Below are 25,334 nucleotides of genomic sequence, written 5' to 3'. Positions count from 1 at the left end.
CCACAGCCTCAGGAAATATGTACATCCTAGTAGTAGTGGATCATGCTACTAGGTATCCTGAAGCTATTCCCCTTAGGTCGACTACTGCCCCTGCAGTAGCCAAGGCCCTCATTGGTTTCTTTACCAGAGTGGGTTTCCCTAAGGAGGTGGTGTCTGACAGAGGTACCAACTTCATGTCAGCATACCTAAAACACATGTGGAATGAGTGTGGAGTGACTTACAAATTCACTACACCATACCATCCACAAACTAATGGCTTAGTTGAGAGATTCAACAAGACATTAAAAGGCATGATCATGGGGCTCCCAGAAAAACTCAAAAGGAGATGGGATGTCCTCTTGCCATGTCTGCTTTTTGCTTACAGAGAGGTGCCACAGAAGGGAGTAGGATTCTCACCCTTTGAACTTCTGTTTGGCCACCCTGTAAGGGGACCACTTGCTCTTGTTAAAGAAGGCTGGGAGAGACCTCTTCATGAGCCTAAACAAGACATAGTGGACTATGTACTTGGCCTTCGCTCTAGAATGGCAGAGTACATGGAAAAGGCAACCAAAAACCTTGAGGCCAGCCAACAGCTCCAGAAGTTTTGGTATGACCAAAAGGCTGCACTGGTTGAGTTCCAACCAGGGCAGAAAGTCTGGGTTTTGGAGCCTGTGGCTCCCAGGGCACTCCAGGACAAATGGAGTGGCCCTTACCCAGTGCTAGAAAGGAAGAGTCAGGTCACCTACCTGGTGGACCTGGGCACAAGCAGGAGCCCCAAGAGGGTGATCCATGTGAACCGCCTTAAGCTCTTCCATGACAGGGCTGATGTAAATCTGTTGATGGTAACAGATGAGGATCAGGAGGCAGAGAGTGAACCTCTCCCTGATCTTCTGTCATCAGACCCAAAAGATGGCTCAGTAGATGGAGTGATCTACTCAGACACCCTCTCTGGCCAACAGCAAGCTGATTGTAGGAGAGTCCTACAACTGTTTCCTGAACTCTTCTCCCTAACCCCTGGTCAGACTCACCTGTGTACCCATGATGTGGACACAGGAGACAGCATGCCTGTCAAAAACAGAATTTTTAGACAGTCTGACCATGTTAAGGAAAGCATCAAGGTGGAAGTCCACAAGATGCTGGAATTGGGAGTAATTGAGCGCTCTGACAGCCCCTGGGCTAGCCCAGTGGTCTTAGTCCCCAAACCTCACACCAAAGATGGAAAGAAAGAGATGAGGTTTTGTGTGGACTACAGAGGGCTCAACTCTGTCACCAAGACAGATGCTCATCCAATTCCTAGAGCTGATGAGCTCATAGATAAATTAGGTGCTGCCAAATTCTTAAGTACCTTTGACTCGACAGCAGGGTACTGGCAAATAAAAATGGCACCTGGAGCAAAAGAGAAAACAGCATTCTCCACACCTGATGGGCATTATCAGTTTACTGTTATGCCCTTTGGTTTAAAGAATGCCCCTGCCACCTTCCAAAGGTTGGTGAATCAAGTCCTTGCTGGCTTGGAGTCCTTTAGCACAGCTTATCTTGATGATATTGCTGTCTTTAGCTCCACCTGGCAGGATCACCTGGTCCACCTGAAGAAGGTTTTGAAGGCTCTGCAATCTGCAGGCCTCTCTATCAAGGCATCCAAATGCCAGATAGGGCAGGGAACTGTGGTTTACTTGGGCCACCTTGTAGGTGGAGGCCAAGTTCAGCCACTCCAACCCAAGATCCAGACTATTCTGGACTGGGTAGCTCCAAAAACCCAGACTCAAGTCAGGGCATTCCTTGGCTTGACTGGGTATTACAGGAGGTTTGTGAAGGGATATGGATCCATTGTGACAGCCCTCACTGAACTCACCTCCAAGAAAAGGCCCAAGAAAGTGAACTGGACTGTGGAATGCCAACAGGCCTTTGACACCCTGAAACAAGCAATGTGCTCAGCACCAGTTCTAAAAGCTCCAGATTATTCTAAGCAGTTCATTGTGCAGACAGATGCCTCTGAACATGGGATAGGGGCAGTTTTGTCCCAAACAAATGATGATGGCCTTGACCAGCCTGTTGCTTTCATTAGCAGGAGGTTACTCCCCAGGGAGCAGCGTTGGAGTGCCATTGAGAGGGAGGCCTTTGCTGTGGTTTGGTCCCTGAAGAAGCTGAGACCATACCTCTTTGGGACTCACTTCCTAGTTCAAACTGACCACAGACCTCTCAAATGGCTGATGCAAATGAAAGGTGAAAATCCTAAACTGTTGAGGTGGTCCATCTCCCTACAGGGAATGGACTTTATAGTGGAACACAGACCTGGGACTGCCCATGCCAATGCAGATGGCCTTTCCAGGTTCTTCCACTTAGAAAATGAAGACTCTCTTGGGAAAGGTTAGTCTCATCCTCTTTTGTTTGGGGGGGGGGGTTGTGTAAGGAAATGCCTCCTTGGCATGGTTGCCCCCTGACTTTTTGCCTTTGCTGATGCTATGTTTACAATTGAAAGTGTGCTGAGGCCTGCTAACCAGGCCCCAGCACCAGTGTTCTTTCCCTAACCTGTACTTTTGTATCCACAATTGGCAGACCCTGGCATCCAGATAAGTCCCTTGTAACTGGTACTTCTAGTACCAAGGGCCCTGATGCCAAGGAAGGTCTCTAAGGGCTGCAGCATGTCTTATGCCACCCTGGAGACCTCTCACTCAGCACAGACACACTGCTTGCCAGCTTGTGTGTGCTAGTGAGGACAAAACGAGTAAGTCGACATGGCACTCCCCTCAGGGTGCCATGCCAGCCTCTCACTGCCTATGCAGTATAGGTAAGACACCCCTCTAGCAGGCCTTACAGCCCTAAGGCAGGGTGCACTATACCATAGGTGAGGGTACCAGTGCATGAGCATGGTACCCCTACAGTGTCTAAACAAAACCTTAGACATTGTAAGTGCAGGGTAGCCATAAGAGTATATGGTCTGGGAGTTTGTCAAACACGAACTCCACAGTACCATAATGGCTACACTGAAAACTGGGAAGTTTGGTATCAAACTTCTCAGCACAATAAATGCACACTGATGCCAGTGTACATTTTATTGCAAAATACACCCCAGAGGGCACCTTAGAGGTGCCCCCTGAAACTTAACCGACTGTCTGTGTAGGCTGACTAGTTCCAGCAGCCTGCCACACTAGAGACATGTTGCTGGCCCCATGGGGAGAGTGCCTTTGTCACTCTGAGGCCAGTAACAAAGCCTGCACTGGGTGGAGATGCTAACACCTCCCCCAGGCAGGAGCTGTGACACCTGGCGGTGAGCCTCAAAGGCTCACCCCTTTGTCACAGCCCAGCAGGGCACTCCAGCTTAGTGGAGTTGCCCGCCCCCTCCGGCCACGGCCCCCACTTTTGGCGGCAAGGCTGGAGGGAACAAAGAAAGCAACAAGGAGGAGTCACTGGCCAGTCAGGACAGCCCCTAGGGTGTCCTGAGCTGAAGTGACTCTAACTTTTAGAAATCCTCCATCTTGCAGATGGAGGATTCCCCCAATAGGGTTAGGATTGTGACCCCCTCCCCTTGGGAGGAGGCACAAAGAGGGTGTACCCACTCTCAGGGCTAGTAGCCATTGGCTACTAACCCCCCAGACCTAAACACGCCCTTAAATTTAGTATTTAAGGGCTACCCTGAACCCTAGAAAATTAGATTCCTGCAACTACAAGAAGAAGGACTGCCTAGCTGAAAAACCCCTGCAGAGGAAGACCAGAAGACAACAACTGCTTTGGCTCCAGAAACTCACCGGCCTGTCTCCTGCCTTCCAAAGATCCTGCTCCAGCGACGCCTTCCAAAGGGACCAGCGACCTCGACATCCTCTGAGGACTGCCCCTGCTTTGAAAAGACAAGAAACTCCCGAGGACAGCGGACCTGCTCCAAGAAAGGCTGCAACTTTGTTTCCAGCAGCTTTGAAAGAACCCTGCAAGCTCCCCGCAAGAAGCGTGAGACTTGCAACACTGCACCCGGTGACCCCGACTCGGCTGGTGGAGATCCAACACCTCAGGAGGGACCCCAGGACTACTCTAAGACTGTGAGTACCAAAACCTGTCCCCCCTGAGCCCCCACAGCGCCGCCTGCAGAGGGAATCCCGAGGCTTCCCCTGACCGCGACTCTTTGAATCCTAAGTCCCGACGCCTGGGAGAGACCCTGCACCCGCAGCCCCCAGGACCTGAAGGACCGAACTTTCACTGGAGAAGTGACCCCCAGGAGTCCCTCTCCCTTGCCCAAGTGGAGGTTTCCCCGAGGAACCCCCCCCTTGCCTGCCTGCAGCGCTGAAGAGATCCCGAGATCTCTCATAGACTAACATTGCGAACCCGACGCTTGTCTCTACACTGCACCCGGCCGCCCCCGCGCCGCTGAGGGTGAAATTTCTGTGTGGGCTTGTGTCCCCCCCGGTGCCCTACAAAACCCCCCTGGTCTGCCCTCCGAAGACGCGGGTACTTACCTGCAAGCAGACCGGAACCGGGGCACCCCCTTCTCTCCATTCTAGCCTATGCGTTTTGGGCACCACTTTGAACTCTGCACCTGACCGGCCCTGAGCTGCTGGTGTGGTGACTTTGGGGTTGCTCTGAACCCCCAACGGTGGGCTACCTTGGACCAAGAACTGAACCCTGTAAGTGTCTTACTTACCTGGTAAAACTAACAAAAACTTACCTCCCCCAGGAACTGTGAAAATTGCACTGTGTCCACTTTTAAAGTAGCTATTTGTCAATAACTTGAAAAGTATACATGCAATTGAAATGATTCAAAGTTCCTAATGTACTTACCTGCAATACCTTTCAAACAAGATATTACATGTTAAATTTGAACCTGTGGTTCTTAAAATAAACTAAGAAAAGATATTTTTCTATAACAAAACCTATTGGCTGGATTTGTCTCTGAGTGTGTGTACCTCATTTATTGTCTATGTGTATGTACAACAAATGCTTAACACTACTCCTTGGATAAGCCTACTGCTCGACCACACTACCACAAAATAGAGCATTAGTATTATCTCTTTTTACCACTATTTTACCTCTAAGGGGAACCCTTGGACTCTGTGCATGCTATTCCTTACTTTGAAATAGCACATACAGAGCCAACTTCCTACAGTTGGTGCGTGGATTTCCTGCGCTGGCAGGACGAAGTCACAGGAGCTGCGTCGAACCGGTGGGCGTTGCGTCGAATTTCGAAGCACAAGGATTCCTTCTTGAAGAGATGAAGTCTTTTTGGTCCTGAGACTTCAGGGAACAGGAGGCAAGCTCTATCCAAGCCCTTGGAGAGCACTTCTTCACCTCAGCCAGGGAGCAGCAAGGCAGCAGGGCAGCAGGGCAACAGCAAGGCAGCAGTCCTTCACAGAAAGCAGTCAGGTGAGTCCTTTGGGCAGCCAGGCAGTTCTTCTTGGCAGGATGCAGGTTCTGGTTACAAGTTTATTCTCCAGGAAGTGTCTGTGAGGTAGGGTATCTACCCCAAGGAGTGCCTAAAGTCTGTGATTTTGGGTCCTCTTCTTATACCCATGTTAGCCTTTGAAGTCGGCCTACTTCAAAGGAAAGCCTCACTTGTTTGTGAAATTCTGCCTTGCCCAGGCCATGCCCCAGACACACACCAGGGGGTTGGAGTCCGCATTGTGTGAGGGAAGGCACAGCCCTTTCAGGTGCGAGTGACCACTCCTCTCCTCCCTCCTAGCACAGATGTCTCATCAGGATATGCAGGCGACACCCCAGCCCCCTTTGTGTCACTGTCTGGAGAGAGGTGAAAACAACCCAACTGTCAAACTAACCCAGACAGGGAATCCACAAACAGGCAGAGTCACAAAAATGGTTCAAGCAAGAACATTCTGAAAGTGGCACTTTCAAAAACACAATCTCAAAGCCAACTTTAAGATGTATTTTTAAATTGTGAGTTCAGAGGTCCCACACTCCACATGTCGATCCTCTCCCAAAGGGAATCCACGCTTTAATCATGTTTAAAGGCAGCTCCCAGGTTAACCTAAGAGACAGATAGGCCTTGCAACAGTGAAAACCGAATTTGGCAGTATTTCACTGTCAGGACATATAAAACACATTATTATATGTCATACCTTAACCATACACTGCACCCTGCCCATGGGGCTATCTAGGGCCTATCGTTGGGGTGTCTTACATGTATGAAAAGGGAAGGGTTAGGCCTGGCAAGTGGGTACACCTGACAAGCGAATTTACAGTTTAAAACTGCACACACAGACACTGCAGTGGCAGGTCTGAGACATGATTACAGGGCTACTTATGTGGGTGGCACAACCAGTGCTGCAGGCCCACTAGGAGCATTTGATTTACAGGCCCTGGGCACCTCTAGTGCACTTTACTAGGGACTTACCAGTAAATCAAATATGCCAATCATGGATAAACCAATCAACAGTACAATTTACACAGGGAGCATATGCACTTTAGCACTGGTTAGCAGTGGTAAAGTGCTCAGAGTTCAAAAGCCAACAATAACAGGTCAGGAAAAATAGGAGGAAGGAGGCAAAAGGTTTGGGGATGACCCTGCAAAAAGGGCCAGGTCCAACATTGTGCCATCCTGATATTTCAGTGTGTCTCTGTAAATGGTATGACCCCTGAATACTGAATCAACAATTTACATGGGACCAAATATCGAGGACAGAATATCAAAATAAAATATAAGTCTAGATTTTCTATACCATACTCCACATCTATGTAGCTATGCTGTACATTTACCTTCAATTTAACTTCAAGGTACATAGATGTGGAGTTAGGAATATTAAATCTATACTTCCCTATATGCAATTACTTTTTTATATATTGTCCCTTGAAATTTTGCCCTCAATGTTAGTGTGTCATGTTATTGTTAGCATTGCTATACAGTAGTGCAATCTCTGGAATGTTCATTAGTATTTAACCTTTAAAAAAACCTCAAACACATTGCAAACATGACAGGGATGTTGGCCACACTGAGTGAAAAGTTGGCACACATGCAGTTGTTAAAATTCGTCTAACAGACAACACCTTTCAGATACAGGTGTGGTTTCTGCCCTTGCAGAGGGACATGAATTACCATTTTATCTACAGAGGAAGAGCTCGGAACACTGGCTAATTGAATTGGGGCAACCAGACTCATTGTGTTTGCCCACTCTGCTACATTCCACATGGTCCATCACCCAACACTACTAATCATACTCTGGAATAGGGGTATTCTGTTTCAAAAATGTTTATTGAAATATGAATTAAGAATCTTCAAAACTATACAAACAGTACACAATGCATCATGAAGTAAATCGCCTGTTACAACATAAGAATAAAAGTAGTGAAAATGTTAATGGAAATATACCTAAGAAAGGTAAGCATTGCAAGCCATTGGAAATGTAAGTATGAAACAAGGTGATAGAAAGAGGAGGGAGAGAAAATGAGATACTGAGTATTGGGAAGAAGTACAAGCACATGCTGAGACAAATTTGTAGGTTATGCCTTGTTGGATACTGAATATGCGGTCATGTGAATTTGTGAACAGGAGTGATTGTGCTGATAGTTAATCATGTTTAGAAATATTTGTAAGGAATGGATTGTTGTTCATGGCAGTTTTGATTTCACAGGTCTCATTTGTTCCATAGCTTGTGCAAGCTTTGGATTGTATAGTTGTTATTGAATGCATTGGTGTCACTGCTTCTAGTGAAGGACACACATGTATGGCAAGAAGGTCCTTTTATGATTTCCATTCATCCAAGGTGTTTTTGATTCCAATTGTTAGAAGAAGGTCTAGGAGGTAAAAGTTGTGCCTACTAACGTTAGGTGCAGGCGTTATGGACAAGGGGCCTAGTGTTATGGTGGTGTTAATAAGTGATAGTGGTGTGTGGAATATTTCATTTATTGCACCTTTAATTTGAATCCAGAAGTACTTAGACATTGTACAATTAAAGTAGCAGTCCAAGTACAATGAAAGATCCAGATAATCAGTTTGTATTCTGTAGTTTCTGCATTTGTCAGATTTTATAAGGCCCAATTTGTAGAGTCTTTCTGGGGTCCAGAATGTTTTATGTAGTGCTGAAATTCTGCATTGTGCCAACACTGAGGAGATTTTGCTTTTGTTTTGTTTTTGGTTGAGGAATATGATATCTCATACTTCTGTTTGTCAGTAAGATAGGATCCAAGCCATTTGTTTTCTATGACAGTTATTATTAGGGATTTATTGCTGTGGGAATGGTTTGCGATTGTATAGATTTTTGCAACTGCCTGTTTTTGCGATTACAGTTTCATGAGAAGATCAGCAATGTCAGGACCATGAGGTTTGCAAAGTTTGTTGATCTCCACCTTCAACTTCAGGAAAATATCAAAATCTAGGTTAAGTCAAATGTCCTTTCTGCAACTCTTCTGGGTTATTATGGGGAGCCTATATTCTTGACAAGGATAATACCTTTGCATGGCTAATCAGTCCAGGTCAGGGAAGAACCCTCGATTTTTATTTTCCCGTTGGCCTACAGCGAGGCATAGTTGCATTTAGTATGTAAGACTTTTATACAGTGATTTAAGAGCTACAAGGTGTGCCTCATGAGACAATAAGAATGTAGTACTTTAATTCTCTGCATCATCAAGGAAGCAATTAAGAAGTAGGGGTTTTTAAGGAGTTTCTTGATTGGAAACCATAGTGGAAAATCAGGACTGTCTGGATGGAGCAACGAAACAGCTTGTGTAGGAAACTGGCTCTTTATGCAGTGGGCGAAAATGAGGTACACTGTGTAAAGAGTCCAAGCAAACCCCAAAGGAATTACAGAGGCACAAATGATACCCCAAATGCTCTCTTTTGTGGTAGTGTGGTTTAGCAGTTAGGCATCTCAGAGGGTAACATGTACTACACACACTAAATCAGTCAGCGAGGCAGACAGTCAATAAAGAAATCCAACACTATTTTTTTTTAAATAACACATACTTTTAAATAAAGTTTGATTCCAAGATCATCAGAATCGGGTGAGTACTTTTCACATTATGAATTTTTTCAGTTTTCAGAAGTTGACACTGCAATTTTTGGAGGGGTAATGTTATCCTATGGGGGAAAACATATACTGCATACGGGTACTTAGCAGCGACTTACAAGACCCGTCTTCTGAAATTAAGATAAGTATGGGGCGAGATAGCACCACAGGTCACTTTGGGGGCACTGGGGAGTCTAGGTGCAAAGGTGCTGTTCAGCGTCAGATCCCCTAATGTTATCCTGCGGCAAAAGAAACATATACTGCATTCGGGCACTTAACAATGACTTACAGGACTGTTCTTCTGGAGTTAAGGTAAATATGGGGCAAGGTCCAAAGAAGCACCAACAGGTCAGTTTGGGAGGCAATGAGGCGTCTGGGTGCGGAGGTGCTTTTCAGCCTTGGGTGTTTAATGTTATCCTATGGGGAAGGAATGGACCCTGCATACGGGTATCTTCCAAAAACTTACAGGACTGTTCTTTTGGACGTGAGGAGAGTATGGGGCAAGGTTCAAAGCCACATCAATATTTCACCTTGTGGGGCTCTGAGGCGTTTGGGTGCACAGGTGCTTTTCAGCCTTGGGTGCCCTAATGCTATCCTATGGAAAAGGAACAGACACTGTATAAGGGTACTTAGCAATGACTTACAAGACTGTTCTTCTGGAAATGAGGTGAGTATGGGGCAAGGTCCAAGACTACTAACAGTTTATCTTGGGGGGCTCTGGGGAGTCCGGGTACAGAGATGTGTTACAATGTCTGGTGTCCCATTCACTTTAATGGATATTGGTCCGGTCAGAAAGAGTCTGCAGGCAGTGACTGCGTGGCCAGTCCAGGGGAACCGGTCCTCACAGTTCTTTCTTAGCTTGCCTGCAGATGCAGTGATGGAGCGATGGGTCGGGTGCAACAAACGTGCTGGCAGGGTTGGCGCCAAGCCAGTCGCTCTCCTCGGTTCTCAGGCCAGCAGGCTTCTTTGTCCACTCCTCCTTCTGTGTCCAGCAAAAAATCTGAAATCCTGGTATCGGCTGCTCCCTAAATACTCAATTTAGGAGCATTAAGGGGAGTGAAGGGTAGTAGCCAATGGGCTCCTTACCCTTGGGGTCACTACTTGTCCTAAATTACCACTTCCTTTGGAAAGTGGGCATCACCCTGTCCCAGAATTCCTAATTCCACCACACACAAGATGGAGGAATTCCTAAGGCTGTGTTTGTTTCAGGCTGGTCACCCTATGGGGTGTGTCCAGCCTGGAAATGCACACTCCTCCTTCATAGATCATTTTCCCACCTGTCCATGTGCCAGATGCGCCCTGGGTCGGGGGAGTTGGCATCCTTGTCTGAGGAATGCCAGATCTCCATACCTAACGCTATGGGCTTCTTTGAAGCCTCCTGTATTGGAAAGCAGATTTACAGACCATCCTTTTGGAAGGGGTGTGTAACACCCCGGCCAGAGCAGACTCTGTTTCTGACCTCTAGAGAGCCAAGGCTCTCACCCTTGGGGGTCAGAATCTCACCTGTTGTTTGAGCCCAACAGCAGTTAGTAGGTTTTCTGGGGCACCTCTAAGGTGCCTTCTGGGTGCATGTATCAATAAATCCATCACTGGAATCAGTGAGGGTTTATTAATACAAGATGGCTGATACCAAACATCCCTAGTTTCAGTGAAGCCATCATGTAGCTGGGGAACTTGTATTGACCAGTGTCCAGCACTTCTATTTAAAAAGTCTTCCCTACACACTTACTATCCCCAAGTAAGAATCAACAAAGACATAGCAGGGTCATATCTGCTCTTGCAGATATGCCCTTTCATGTAATATAATGCACCCTGTCTTAGGGCTGTAAGGCCTGCTATAGGGGTTACATGCGTAGTTTTTGGGGACATGGCTCACAGGCTGTGTGCCACATCATGTTTTCACTTTTGGGAGCCCCTTGTCACACAGGCTGCAATGGCAGTCTGCATGCGGTGGGTATTGGGTCTCTTAGAGTGGCACAAATTATCCTGCAACTCTTCGGGACCCTCTTTAGTACTAGGTACCAGAGATTTCATTTACAAGTGACTTACAGAGGTGCTAAAGGGCCGGGCCACTTGGGGATCAAGTGACCAGGGTCTATATTTTGGGGGAAGTGAGTATGGGGCAAGGTCCAAGGCAGCACCAACTGGCACTGGGGTGTGTGGATGCAGAGGTGTTTTATAGCATTGGGTGTCTCATTCACTATGATGTGAAATGGGCCTGCCACAAAGAGGCTGCAAGCTGGGACTGGGGGGCAGTCTGGCTGAACTCCCAGGGGGACTCAGTCCTTGACACCATTGGTCCACTTCTCCTTGGCCTCTGGGGCTCGGTGCAGTGGTGCTCTTAGGTGTTGGGTTTGTTCAGCGGGAGGCACTTGTGGTTCGGGGGGCCTGCACAAAGAGACTGCTGGTGGCAATCAGGAGTCCAGTCTGCGCAAACCCAAGGGTGGGTTGAGCCTCTGGGGGTCTCCCTCAGATCCAGGCTGTGGGGCATGGGTGCAGAGGTACTTTGAGGTGCTGGGTGGCAGCAGTTGGAGGCTCACTCTTTGTCTTGGTTCTCCAGAAAAGGGGCAAGCAAGACAGCTGGGGCACTCTCAATGTGGGTCTCACTGTCCCTGAAGTCCCTTGATGTACAGGTCAGTCCTCGTTAGTGTTGGTGTATGGGCTGGATACAACAAGCCTTGGTTGCTGCAAGGGATCCAGTACTCTAGGGTCCGGTACCCCAGGTATTGGTACTGTGTGGATCCAGTTGGTCTGGTGTCCCCACACTTGAAGGGTGGGTGGATCTACCTGTAGGAGTAGTATGGTGATCTCTTGCTGGGTGTCTGCAGCATTGGCAGTCCCGGTAAGCGCAGGATGGTGAACCAGACCTTGCATCTCTAGTGCTTGCGGCTGCAGGGGATTGCTCCTCTACTCCATGGGAGTTCTCTAGAGATTTGTGAAGCACTGAAAGCCCTCTGGGTTTCTTGGAGTCTGCACAGCAGCAGCACAAGTCATTTTTTCCACGATTGTCAGGGGCAGCAGGCAGGCTAGCAGGGTTGGCATGAAGTCAGTCATTGCGCCTCTGTTCTTGTGCCAACACTCTTCTTTGTCCACTCCTTTTTGGTGTCTGTTGGATCTGAGTTCCTGGCATCGGGTGCCACCTAAATACTGTATTTAGGGGTGTTATAGGGAGTGACAGGTAGTAGCCAATGGGCACAACCCTGACCAAGAAGATCTAATTCCACCAAAAACCATGATGGTGGAATTTTTCTAGTTGTGCGTACTTCAGGTAGCCCACCTTAGAGGTGGTACTAGCCTGAGAGTGAACAAACCTTCTGACAAGCTAATTTTGCTGCCGGTCCTAGTACCAAATGGGCCCTGGGCAGGGGGTGGAATTTCTCCTGTCTGGGAGAAGCCAGGGTCGCACATCAAAGGCAATGTAGGCTTTTGAAGCCTCCTGCTTTGATATACTGATTACCAGTCATCCAACTTGGAGAAGATGACAACACCTCCTGCCAGAGCTGGCATTATTTCCAACCTCAGAGAGCATAGGCTCTCATCTCCAGGGGTTGAAAACCTCATCTGTGGTGGTAGGACCAGTCAGCCAGCACACTAGTAGTTTGGTAGGTATTCAGGTGATACCTCTAAGGTACCCTCTGGGTGCATGTTTTAATAAATCCATCACTGGAATCGGTGTGGGTTTATTATTCATACAAAGTGTTTGATACCAATCACCATAGGTTTCAGTGAAGCCATTATGTAGCTGGGAAACTCGTTTTAACCAGTGCCCAGTACATACCATAAAAAGACCCCCCTGTTCACTTGCACTGTCAGTAATTGAACTGGCCATCACAGTGGTATATCTGTTCATGCAGATATATCCTGACATGTAATATAATGCACCTTGCCTTAAACTGTAATGCCTGCTGTAGGGGTAACTTACAAATATTCCATGCAGTGTTAGGGGACATGGCACATAGGGTGAGTTCCATGTCATGTTATCACTTGTTAGAGCACCTAGTCACGTGGCCTGCAGTGGCAGTCTGCATTAATTTGGTGCTGGGTCCCTTAGAGTGACACAAGATATGCTGCAGCTCTTAGGAGCCTCTTTAGTACCTATGGCCTAGGTACCTGGGGAACCACTTACTAGGGACTTACAAAGGTGCTAAAAGTCTTACCAAATGGGGATCAATTGACCGGTTACCTTGTTTTGGGGGCCTCGTTAGCAGGAACTCTGTGCACCCCGGTCAAAGTTGCATCAAATACCAAGCAAAAATTAGGGGGACTACTGCAACAAAAACCCTGTTTCCTACACTTCAATTATGTTGATGAAACATAGCTCATACACAAGTTTCAGAACCTCAAAGACACCTTAAATTCTAGACTGGATTATGATATCCGAAAGATTAAAAGATGGCTGACCATCCTAAAATGAACTTGGGCACAACAGAAATTGCACATCCTCCCAACTCCCAAACATATACTTGATTTCAGTACTATACCACAAGAATAGAAGAATGTAGGTGGTCACGTCAATAGGAAAGGACAAAACACTATCTGAAGGGGATTAATTACTTTGAGCTAGTACTTTCGTTGTTCACCATATGGCAGTATTTATTCACTATATACGTGATTTTCCAGTCCCACAGAACATATACAAGAAGATTAATGCATTGAGCAAATCAGAAAGTCCATTAACTAGAGACGATTTCAGACTAATTACGCTCATTAAATTTTGGTGGATTTAGATGAAAACATTGCAGTGCTGGCCTAATGTCCTTTCTCCCGTGAACCCAGTATTTCAGAAATATTAAAACAAAGAAAAAGTGGCATTACAGAATACATAGTATCCTTCTGAATGGCACTGCTGTTCCACTATCTAACTGAGTGGTAGCCGTAGTTTGTGACATGCAATAAAACCAGATGGAATTTGAAGTGTGGCTAGTGCTGTTATTCCTTCCTTAAGGGAACAGCACATACCCTAGGCCACCATGTTATCAAAGCTATTTCACCTACCCATATGAGTTGTGTATTCTGCACATAAGTAAGTCTATGTTTTAATCCCCATTTTATTAGCATATGTCGTCAATGATTTGTAATTAAAGACTCATATAATTGTACACCCTATCGGCCTATAATGCATATCGTACATACTCTATATAATCAGACAATTAGACCCTTAATATAACCATATTTGTGGAGAACACATTTTTAGCCATGCAAATCCCTGACAAAGACTCTTGGTGCCACTCAAAGGTAACTGGTGTGTATTGTTACCCGATTTAACTGTACTCATTTCATTATCCTCTGAAAGATAAAACGCTGAGGGGTCTGATCCTGGTAAGAAACAGAAACTATTACTAAACAGCAGGATATCATAAAAAATGAAGAAATAAAAAGTGTCATTAGTATGCAGCACGTTGTAATGTTGTAACAGATATGACTCTGTCAGAGATTATCATATATCGTGCTGATAGTGCAGATAATGGGTGTGATTAGAAATATACATACCTGCCAGTCTATGCCAATACATAAGTTGATGTGTTTATTTCCAGTATGAAAGTCTGTCTGTGCCCCAAATCCCCTCTTCGTCTCGAAGTTAAACTACTGCCTGCCTCTTTCATTGGCTATTCAAGTAAATGGTGACTGATTTACTTTGATGATCAAAGTGGCTATATTTGCTTCCTCTGAATACGTTTGCTATTTGTGAGAGAACAGGGCTGATTGCAGAGGCCCCCTAACTTTTTGCCCCCATTTTCCACTTTTTGCTGGTGTTTTCCTGACTCTGATGGTGCCCTGGGTACTGCTAACCAGTCCCAAGGCCTGTGCTCTGTGTAAAATCAGTATGCAAATTAGGCTAATTATAATTGGCTAAGTCAACCTACCTATAAGTCCCTAGTATATGGTAGGGCATGTAGGTTTAGGGACCCCAACATAGGTAGTGCACCCATCGGTGCAATGCTGAGGTGCCCAGTGTCATTTTAAAGGCAGGCCTGCCTTGCTGGCTGCTTTTAAATTAAAGTTATATGCAAATTCAACTTTGGAATTAAAAGTAGTTCCAATGTCTTAAACTACCTTATTGTTACATATAAGTCACCCCTCAGGTGTGCCCTATGTGCCCCTAGGGCTGGGTGCCATGTAACTATAATCATGGACCTTATAAAAATTGTTTTATGAGCCCTGGTGAGGTAAAAACAGCCAAATTCGTTTTACCCTGCTGTAGTTAATGGCCTCCATAGGCTAGAATGGGGAGGCTTTATTTTCATTTTAAAAGTCCCCCTAAGTAACAGATACCAGAAGTTTGGTATCAAATTATTGTTATAATAAATCCCACAACTTCTAGTTGTGGGATTTAATATAACTTGTTCAGGTAAAGAGTTTTAAACTTTACCTGAAAAGTTGCCAACTTCAGCCCTGCAGTGTTTTTGCTGCTGTGCTCTGATTGGCCAGCCTCTGGCAGCCTGGCCAGGCTGATTGAAGAGGGGTGAAGTGGCCTGGCTTCACACAAAGAGATGTGCCTGTGGGAGGAGATCTCCCCTCAGCAGATGGTGAGGCCCGAAGGGGGAGGGCTGCCAAACTGGTCTTCAAAGGCAGAGAAGGATACTTGGAGCAACCCAGCAACACCCCCACATCCTGCAAACCCAGACAATTAGGTGCCCCCTTGATTAGATTAGGAGAGGGCAGGAGAGGGGTGTGTTTAGGATTTTTAGCCACACCAGTGGGTGGGCTCAGCCAGATGTAACCTCCAAAAATCACTTTCAGCCATGATAGATTTTTGAGGAATGTTGCTCCCTCAGATTGATTTTTGCCACACTTCCCAGGAAGTGGTCATCACAGGGGGAAGGACCCTGCCCCTGATTGGAGAACCAGGGCCCACCTGTTTTTCACCCAGAAGCAGGGATAAAAATGGCAGACCTGCACCCACACCTCAGATCCCCATCAGATTCCAACAAGGAAGAACTACAGGAGAAGAAGGACTGCCCTGCTGGACCCCTGGCCTGCACCTGGACCCTCCACTCTGAAGGACTGCACCAGCTGCACACTTGGGCTTCACCACAAGAAGGACTTTGCCTGGCTTCAACTGGTTCAAGGAGGGACCCCCCTGTTTGCTACAGGTGAAAACTTGCTAGCCAGAGTCCCCTGCACCAACTCCTGAAAAACAAACCAGCTGACCACTGTCCAGTGGCCAAAAAGGAGTTTGCGCCAGGTGCATTTGGGGAGTTGTAGTCTACACCCCCAAGGAGCATCTCAGAGTTTCTGGAACCTTGGGGTGAGCTGTGGACCCCAAAAGAATCTTTAAAAAACATCTGGGAGAAGATCCAGAAGTTTGGAGAATTTTTGGAAAAAAGCTCCATAGAAGGACCGACCCGCTGTGGCAACTCTAGCCGGCTTGCCTAAACCGCGACCCGGCCTGACTTGCAGGTTCATCCCGGTGAAGAAAATTTCCAAAAAAGAGACTAAGTCCGAACGTAGGAAGTTGACCGCGACCTCCCAGCCAGCGTATCCGAGGAGGGCTCCAAGGACATTGGATCAAGATCAGGGTTTACCCCGATCGAAGGATTTTCACCTCGAAAAAATGACTAAGTCCGAAGTTAAAAATCTCCACCGAGGAAGGCTCCCACGACGCGTATCCGATGAAGAGTTCCAGGAGGTTGGATTGGACTGGCAGGTTCGTCCCGCTGAAGAAAATCTTCAAAAAACGACTAAGTCGCTCGTTGCCAAGCTACCAAGGGTTGAGCTGGGTTTAATTTACTGAGACCTAACTGGACCTAAGTGGAGGTTAGTGGCCTATTGCTAAGTGTAGGTACTTACCTGCCCTTGCCAATAACCAATTTTCTAACACTATTGCCGCCATTTCTCTGAAAAATATTTTTTGAGATCACAAGAGTCCCCTTTTCCTCTTCCCAGTGCTTAATGACTCAGGTCAGTACAGCCTGCATTATCCATTGCCTCAACCTACAAGAATGGCTTGGGTGGCAGGTATCAGTAGTTTTTAATATATACTGAATTATTAAACAACTGTTGTTGTGCTGATCTATAAATTAGACATGCAGAGCCACCGTGTGACAGATTGCCATAAGTAGTGGTGTTGACAGGTGCCAGTGCCGAGCATCGGAAACTACCAGCTCAAATTAAACATTGCCTCTTTGCAAATTTCAACTGACTTGCAGATATATTTATTGATTATTGGTATTTTGTTGGATTGCATTTTATTGTGAATATATTTAATTTTGCTTATGGATTTTCTCACTTAACATCCTGTGCTTACTTGGCCATTTTTCTCTCCACAGCTCTTTTAAAGCTTGGAGCAACTGGAGGTCTGTAAATCTGTATTAGAATTGCAAAGCTGATGTAAGCATCATTAAATGCAACTTAAACCAAGATTGCTAGATTTTAAGGTAGTTTATTGCGCTTTGTACAATTTATTGTAAATGAGGTGGAGTTTTAAACAGATGTGGCATGCCTGAAAGTTTGATCTCCATCTGGTATTCAAATCAGTTCCTTGTTGAGCACTGTTCAGTCTAACACTTCATGAAAAGGCATGCTGTTTTGCATTTTAAACCAAAGTAGCATGACAGTGTGCTAGATTTCAGTTTAACACACTTAAATATCAGGAATCCAATTATCCATGGCCAAATTGAGAAATGGGGAAGACTATAACCAAGGGTGTACAGTAGAAAGGAATGGAAGACACTTCCTGAATCACGTGTTTTTGATGTATGGGTGGAACACAGTGACAATTGCATTAACATGTAACCTAATGAACAAAGTGCACTTCCCTTATTTCAGCACCCAAAAAGAAGTGATTAACTTCTCAATGGCTGCACTCCCTCGCTTTTTAGTTCAAAAGACCTCTCCAAATTGTTAGCAAGTAGGGGGCATTTGGAAGTGGAGTGGCTGAGAGGAATGTGAGGCAAATGAAGGGCGTAAGGGACTGCAGATGTATGTGTAGTCCATTACTTATGTTTCAGTTATGGTTAGTTGTCACAGAATTGGAAGGTGGTCCTGAAAGTAAGATAATACCAGTTATTGAAGTTAATCTGAGGGTAGTGTATTAGAAAAGTCAGCTACTGAGAAAGGAAACAGTGATCTAAACCATGAGCAGGCTAACTGGAATACCAAAACAGAACTAGAAAATATTTATGAGAGGTGAATGGATAGCTCACCCTCCTACTGGAAAAATTGGTAAAGCTGAATCACAAATGCAAAGCTAAAATGCGGACAAAAAAATACTATGCTAAATTAGTTTTAATAAAATGTTAATTAATGTCAGAATAGTATGGGAAAACTTGCCCTGACAATAAGTCACAGTTTCAAAACAGACAAGTTGTCAGTGTGGTTCTTTCTGTATTCCCTAAACAAGTTCATTGGTAAAACAGGCATGAGAATATATAAAGAAAAGTTAGGTACATACTGTTACTTTTCTTCCCAGGTAGGATTCAGTAATTCTGACATTGTCACTCATGGTGTCTTTGCTCTTCACCGATAAATGGGGTTGTGATTCATGTAGCTGACCACTGCACATATCAAATGCAATCACATCATTTCCTTCCTTGGCGACAAAGCCACAGTTACATGACGCTGGAAAGTGCAGACTCCCACAGTCCCACTGCCGCACATGGACTTCAAAGTCTCTCGAAGTACTTTTGTACAACATAAAGGTTCCTGTTTTAAAATTATCATAAAGCCTGTCAGCAGAAGAAAAAGAAAAAGATAAGAAACATTTGCTGTTCATCATGTGAATCCAAAAATGCAAACCAAAATCCAAATGCATTATAGTATAGCGTATCCCAAACTATGGCTCGTCAATCAATTTCTGGTGGGTCGTGAAAGAGCAATAAGTAAAGATGCTTTACATTTTGCATTTAGTTTGCCACTTCAATGAAAAAGCAAAGGTTAAAGTTATGATATGATTACGTGTGATAAAAAAGATTTGTCTTTGTTAATGGAAAAGGAATTCACTGAAAAAAACACATTTTAAAGTAACGTTATAGTTAGGTGACTATGTCAGTGACAACATTAACTTTTTAAACTAAAAAACACTCACATTGCTGATGACATTTCAAATAACTTCATTGCTGATAGCCCTGATGACATCATCCAAGCTTCTTTGGCACACATTGCTCTATAAATGGATATGGTATTATAGCTCTGAAACTAAATACAGAAGACTAAGAGGCATCATTAATGCCATCACAGAACCAACTCCCGTAGGTGTAGAAAGCATGGGTTGTGTGAAACATTGACCCTATACCATAACTTCAGGGGTAGCATAGTTCACATTAAAATTCAACCAAAGATATATGGAAAAGACTCATTGCATATGGTTTTCAATATGTACACACCTGTTCAGAGAAAGGCAAGTTTCTAAAAATACTGAACCCCTATTCCAAAAGGAATGCCCTACTATGGACTGCTTTTTATCTGCATCAAACCCCTGACAGTCACTGAACCTACTTTGAGTAATGAAATTAATATAAGTAGATACATGGGTACTGTAAACAGTGTTCAGTGTATGAAGAGAGTTTACCCTGTACCAGACTGTTTGTAGACAGTGAAACTCTCATGAGATCCCAGTAACCTTTGTTAAGTGAATTTCTATGTTTTGTTTTTTTATTATATTTCCTATCTATAAAGTACCTGTAGCCTTTGGTCTTTTCAGTGAAAAAAACAAATATATATATATATCACTGGAAAAAAACAAAGTTTACAGGGACGTTATAGTTAGGTTCTGAATTTACTTGTACAAAACCATAGAAATTCAGCAGTTATAGTGAGAGTTCTTTCAAGTAACTAAAACTCACGCCCTAAGGTAACTATAACTCGCGCCTTCACTACGGCCCCCCCATATATATTATCACTTAAACGCCCCTGTGAGGTGGTGGTCACTGGGGTAGCGTGAGGGGGCGGGCGACCCCGCATATTCTAAATAACACAGCCCTGGGGATGTCGCGCCCCCCCCGCATATATGAAAATTTAAGCCCCGGGGAGGTGGTGGTCCCTGGGGTGCGGTGTGCAATGGGCCCTGCATATATAAAAAAGAAAGCCCCTGAGAGGTGGTGGTGCCCGGGGCGGTGGGAGGGCTGGGAGACCCTTCCCACACACAATATTTTTAATGCCCTGGGACCTGGCCCACCCGGGGGCCAATAAAAAAACAAGCGCGGGCTTTTTAAAAAATGTTTGTCCTGAATTTGCGAATATCGCAAATTTGTAGCAAAAAAATAATTTTGAAAAATGCATTTTTGCTCTATCAGTGCTCTTGGACTCAACTCAAGCCGAGTCCCAAGATGGCTGCCAACACAGCCTGGTTTGAAGTGTTGGCAGCCAATCAGAGCTGTGCATTTCCCTGCATGAGGTCATCTTTGTTCACGAATACTTCACAGCCAGAGATATACACATTTGAATTTCCCTAAATTTCTCAAAAAACACTGCAAGGATTTACACCAATTAACAAAAAAAGCACAACGTGTGTACCGACAGCTAGCTTTCTGCCCAATTTGGTGTAATTCCGTCCATTTATTCGGGCTGTGGACGTGTTGACAGATTCTATGGGAATTAACATGGGAAATGTAACATTTTTGAGACCCCTTTTTCTCAACCCCTGCTTTACAGATCACCTTGAAACTTTCCATGTGCACCAAGAATCACTGGCCCACTTTTTTTTAGAAAATTGCGTAAAGATTCATCAAACGGTGCTTGAGATATGGGCAAATCAAAAAAAGAAATTCTATAGAAACATGGTCCTAAACTATAACTACTATGGACTTAGAGCCTGATTTAGAGATTGTAGAGGGGAATACTCCTTCACAGACGTGATGGATATCCTGTGGGGATCGTAATATGGTGGATGGTATATCCGTCACGTTTGTGACTGAGAATTCCATTCGCCGAGATCTAAATCATGCCCTAGTTTCCATAGGCCATGCATTTTTTGTTTTGCAATGAATTTAGTGCCATTTAACAAATCTTCACAAAATTTTCAAAACTGATATGACAGTCAGTTCAGCTGCTGTCTTCAAAGTTTCGGTGTGATCCATCAAGTGATGGCCGAGAAAAAAGGAGGGGGGCCCAAAACCTGTTTTCCCCATGCATTTTCCAATAGAGATTTTGAACATGGCTACAACCCGAACTGCTGGATCGAATTATACCAAATTTGGCAGAAATCTAGCTTTTGGTCCATATAGTGTGCTTTTTGTGATTTGGTGTCAATCTGTTCAGTAGTTTTTGAGATATTAAAGGAATTATTAATATATACATATATAGGGACGTGGAGGCTACGCTGAGCCAACAGTCCCCATACTGATATCTAATTTGCTGCCAACACTTCAACTAGAAAGTGTTGGCAGCCAGTTTAGGACTCTGCTTTAGCCGAAACCCAAAAAACATTTTTAAAAAAAGAAAAGGCGGCAAGGTAGGAATACCCTGACCACCTAGTCATTGTTCTGAGGTGCCCTGGGACCCTGCTAGGGCAAAAAAGTGTTTTTAAAAAAAAAAAAAAATTGGCAACATTCGCCGAGGAACCATAAATCTACTGATTTTTTATTTTTTTTAAATCGAACGCATTCGCCCACGATTGTTCTTAATGTAGCCCGTTGGTGAGCCAGGTCTGTGGGGGGAGTGTTGGGGGATAACAACAATTCAAAAGGAGTAGAATAGAGACTGCTGAGGGACAATAATTAGCCTAAAGCGTACTTTGCTGACTTTTCTAAAGTGAAATATCCTAGAACTCTTTAGAATATGAGAACCTGCTGTGTCAGAGGAGGAGAGCTTCATACGGGTGACAGGTGCACACACTCGCTTTTGCAGGCACTGCAGCTTCCCAGAGGTGGGCAAGAGCTCCAGACGGCAGCATCAAGGTAGAAGGCGGAGATTTGCACATGCGGGGGCTCAGCATGGGAGTGGTTGGAGGGAAAGGAGCAAAAGCCAACTTACCTAATGCGTAAAAAGAATAGAAAAACATTTCATACTAACTAAATATCAATTTTCCCTTGGGAAGTCAAATACTGGAAATAGATCTTGGCTATCACTGTAAATAGCCCTGGCAGCAGCTGTGTGTGGCTGTAGTTCCTTTAGTACTGCAGCTTAATTCACAAATGTGCTCTGGGTTCAAAGGGGAGATGGGCTTTCTGTAATAGTGTAGCGCACACCTGCAAAGTAAGCTCGTCTGCATGAAAGTGTAAAATTATTTTAAAAAAATGTGTACCTTAGTAAGAGTTGGGTAACTCAGGAGGTAGTGTGCCTGCTGGTGATATATCTGGTCTACCTGCATGATCTCTGGTTTGGCAGGGCTGCCTCAGCCTGACATCTGTTTATGTTGATATTATGAGTGCTACCCGGTTTCGTTATTTCATCAATCGCGAGTTGCAACGCTCTAATGATCTGGGTGCAAGTGCTATGAAACAACCTAGTATCTTTGGAAGCCACACCGAACCATGGGCGATACCTATGAACACTTTTTCCTATAGACACAGAATGGGTAAAAACCTTTGCTACATCTGGCCCCATGTTCCTCCCGACTTTGCGTGCCTAATTGCGGGCAATGTTAACATCTATTTGCCGTTTGGCGTTATTTCTGAATGTATTGTTCAAACAGGATGATTTTGGTAATGTCCTTTGTGAAACGGTAATAGACATTGCACATTTTCCATGGTAGAGCTGATGAGACGCGAAATCATTGTAGCCATAAATCGTACCCAGCCTTCCTAAGCGCTGTGCAGCTCTTAAAGCATCCCCCTGTGTAGCAGAGGCTGCAACGATGTATCGATCATTGAAATAAAGTTCTTTGATGGAAGTTGAAGTAGGGGAAGAAATGTGCTCTACTGGCTGAATTTTATCATATACAACTAAGTCGCTAAAATGCAAATCACGGATTACCCGATTCACAACATTGGGCGATGCTAGGCTAATAATTTGAGTGACTGTGCAACGTTTCCCAAGATGGGAGCGCTTAGAAACAGAAAAAATGCGAATAATGCATGCTATAGGCATTTCCTTTTTGCTAGACCAACGCAAAAATATGTGGGAAATTTGAACGTATGTATCTAAGACTTCTCAGGTCCACTGAAACGAACCAAACAAATGAGTGGTTAGTTTGGATGTGAACAGCCGCACACTTCGCTGCCTCCTGTGGCACAGCGGGATGGAGAGTTTGCCTCTTTCAGAGTGGAAGTGACACTGCTTTCTCGCCTGGGGACTGGCAATCAATAGTGCAGTGGGTGCAGTGGCACCGGAACCGAGAAGCTTTACGTGTCCAATGCACCCAAATTATGGCTATTCATTGCCCAGACCGTGGTCGGGGAGGAATTAGGCCCGTGACGCTGTTGGTACACCACTGTCTCACACCGCAGTATGTGGCAATCGTGGAACTGAAAATTGGATGGATACTAAAAAAAAGTTGAAAAACTGTCCATACTAACTAAATATCCGTTTTCCCTTGGGAAGTCAAATACTGGAAATATATCGGGGCTATCACTTAAAACAGCCAGGGGTGTTCGGATGTAGTTCCTTTCCGACTGCCGCTTAATCCATAGATGTGCTACTGGCTCAGAGTGGAGTCGGACTTTCTGAAATATTGTAGATCACACCTGCAAAGAAAGGCGCGCCTGCATGAAAGTGTAAAATTATAGAAAATGTGTACCTCAGTAGGAAGTTGGGTGACTCAGGAGGTAGCGTGCCTGCTGGAGAGATCCGTGGGCTTCCTGCATGCTCTCTGGTTTGGCAGGGCTGCCTCAGCCTGACATTTGTTTATGTTGAAATTATAAATTCGGCCGGGTTTGGTTATTTCAACAAACGCAAATTGCAGCGCTCTAAGGGCCTGGGTGCAAGTGTTATGAAACAACCTCCTAGAATGATTCGAAAACCGCACCAAGCCATGTTCTTCCTGCCTTTGCGTGGCTTTTTCAAGCAATGTTAACATCTATTTGTCATTTTGCATTTTTTTCTGACTATGTTGTTCGAACTGGGTGAATTTGGGAAACACAGATACACATTGCGCATTTTCAATGGTAGAGCTGATTTTGAGAAGCGGAATCAGTGTGGCAATAAATCGTACACAGTCTTTTCATGCGCTTTTCATCTCTTAAAGCATCCTTTGTAGCAGAGGCTGCAACGATGTAACGATCATCCAAAAAAAATGGTTTGATGGGAGTTTAAGTTGGGGAAGAAATGTGCTCTACTACCTTAATTTTATCATATACAACTATGTCACTGTGATGCAAATCACGGATTACCAGGTTCACTACATTGGGTGATCCTCTGCAACAGTGCTTTAAATGGGCCGGTACTCACAGGTACTGAGTACCGGCACTTCTCTGCTGCCAAGGAGAGTACCGGTACTCATGAAAGGTAAGCTCATTAGCTGCTAGTGCTGGTGAGCACTAGGCTGTCAGACTTGAACCTGCCTCTGACAGCTAAGGTGCTGCTCTAGCCCTGAACCAATCTCCCCCCCCCCACTGAGCTATTCAGCAGGGATTATGTGCCTAATGTCTGGGTATTCACCATCATGCTGTGTTTGACAGAACAGGGTCCATTCAGGCCCTGTGCTGTCAATCACATTCACACCACTGTCTACATATGTGCAAAAACAGGAATTGAGGCAGTCCTGCTGAGAGCGACAACCAAGAAAGCCATGGGAGGAAAGAAGTTTAATATGGATTTAATCCCACCTGAGTCTTTTAGAACGAGGGTCTGTTTAGGTATGTGTGTTTGCCTTCTTGCATGTGTGTGTTTTTCTGTGAGAGAAAAGCGAATGAAAGAGGGAGAGAATCGGGACACTTTAAGGAGGACTGTGTGCAATGCTTTGTGTCTGCATGTCTGCTTGTTTCTTTCTGTGTGTGTGCACACTCAAGAATATATTTGTAGGAAGTTGGCTCTGTATGCACTATTTCAAAGTAAGGAAAGTATGCACAGAGTCCAAGGGTTCCCCTTAGAGATAAGATAGTGGCAAAAAAGAGATAATACTAATGCTCTATTTTGTGGTAGTGTGGTCGAGCAGTAGGCTTATCAAAGGAGTAGTGTTAAGCATTTGTTGTACATACACACAGGCAATAAATGAGGAACACACACTCAGAGACAATTCCAGGCCAATAGGTTTTTGTATAGAAAAATATATTTTCTTAGTTTATTTTAAGAACCACAGGTTCAAATTCTACATGTAATATCTCATTTGAAAGGTATTGCAGGTAAGTACTTTAGGAACTTTGAATAATCACAATAGCATATATACTTTTTACATAAAACACATTTAGCTGTTTTAAAAGTGGACACTGCAATTTTCACAGTTCCTAGGGGAGGTAAAGTAATGTTAGTTCTTGCAGGTAAGTAAACCACCTAGGGGTTCAAATTGGGGTCCAAGGTAGCCCACCGTTGGGGGTTCAGAGCAACCCCAAAGTCACCACACCAGCAGCTCAGGGCCGGTCAGGTGCAGAGTTCAAA

At 44.8% G+C, this 25,334-nt stretch overlaps 1 protein-coding gene across 2 annotated transcripts in view; it reads right to left on the bottom strand.

Moving 5' to 3' along the window:
• Positions 1 to 25,334, bottom strand: part of VWDE (von Willebrand factor D and EGF domains) — a 388,413-nt gene that overhangs the window by 209,961 nt on the left and 153,118 nt on the right. For both annotated transcript variants that reach the window (XM_069211824.1, XM_069211825.1), the window contains one exon: positions 18,316 to 18,589. In XM_069211824.1, coding sequence (XP_069067925.1) covers positions 18,316 to 18,589 — 274 coding nt within the window. The remainder of the gene's footprint in view (positions 1 to 18,315; positions 18,590 to 25,334) is intronic.

The sequence above is a fragment of the Pleurodeles waltl genome, chromosome 10 (assembly GCF_031143425.1).
Source record: "Pleurodeles waltl isolate 20211129_DDA chromosome 10, aPleWal1.hap1.20221129, whole genome shotgun sequence".
Lineage (NCBI taxonomy): Eukaryota > Metazoa > Chordata > Amphibia > Caudata > Salamandridae > Pleurodeles > Pleurodeles waltl.
Note: the sequence above shows the minus strand (reverse complement) of the source record. Positions and strands in the feature narration are given on the sequence as shown.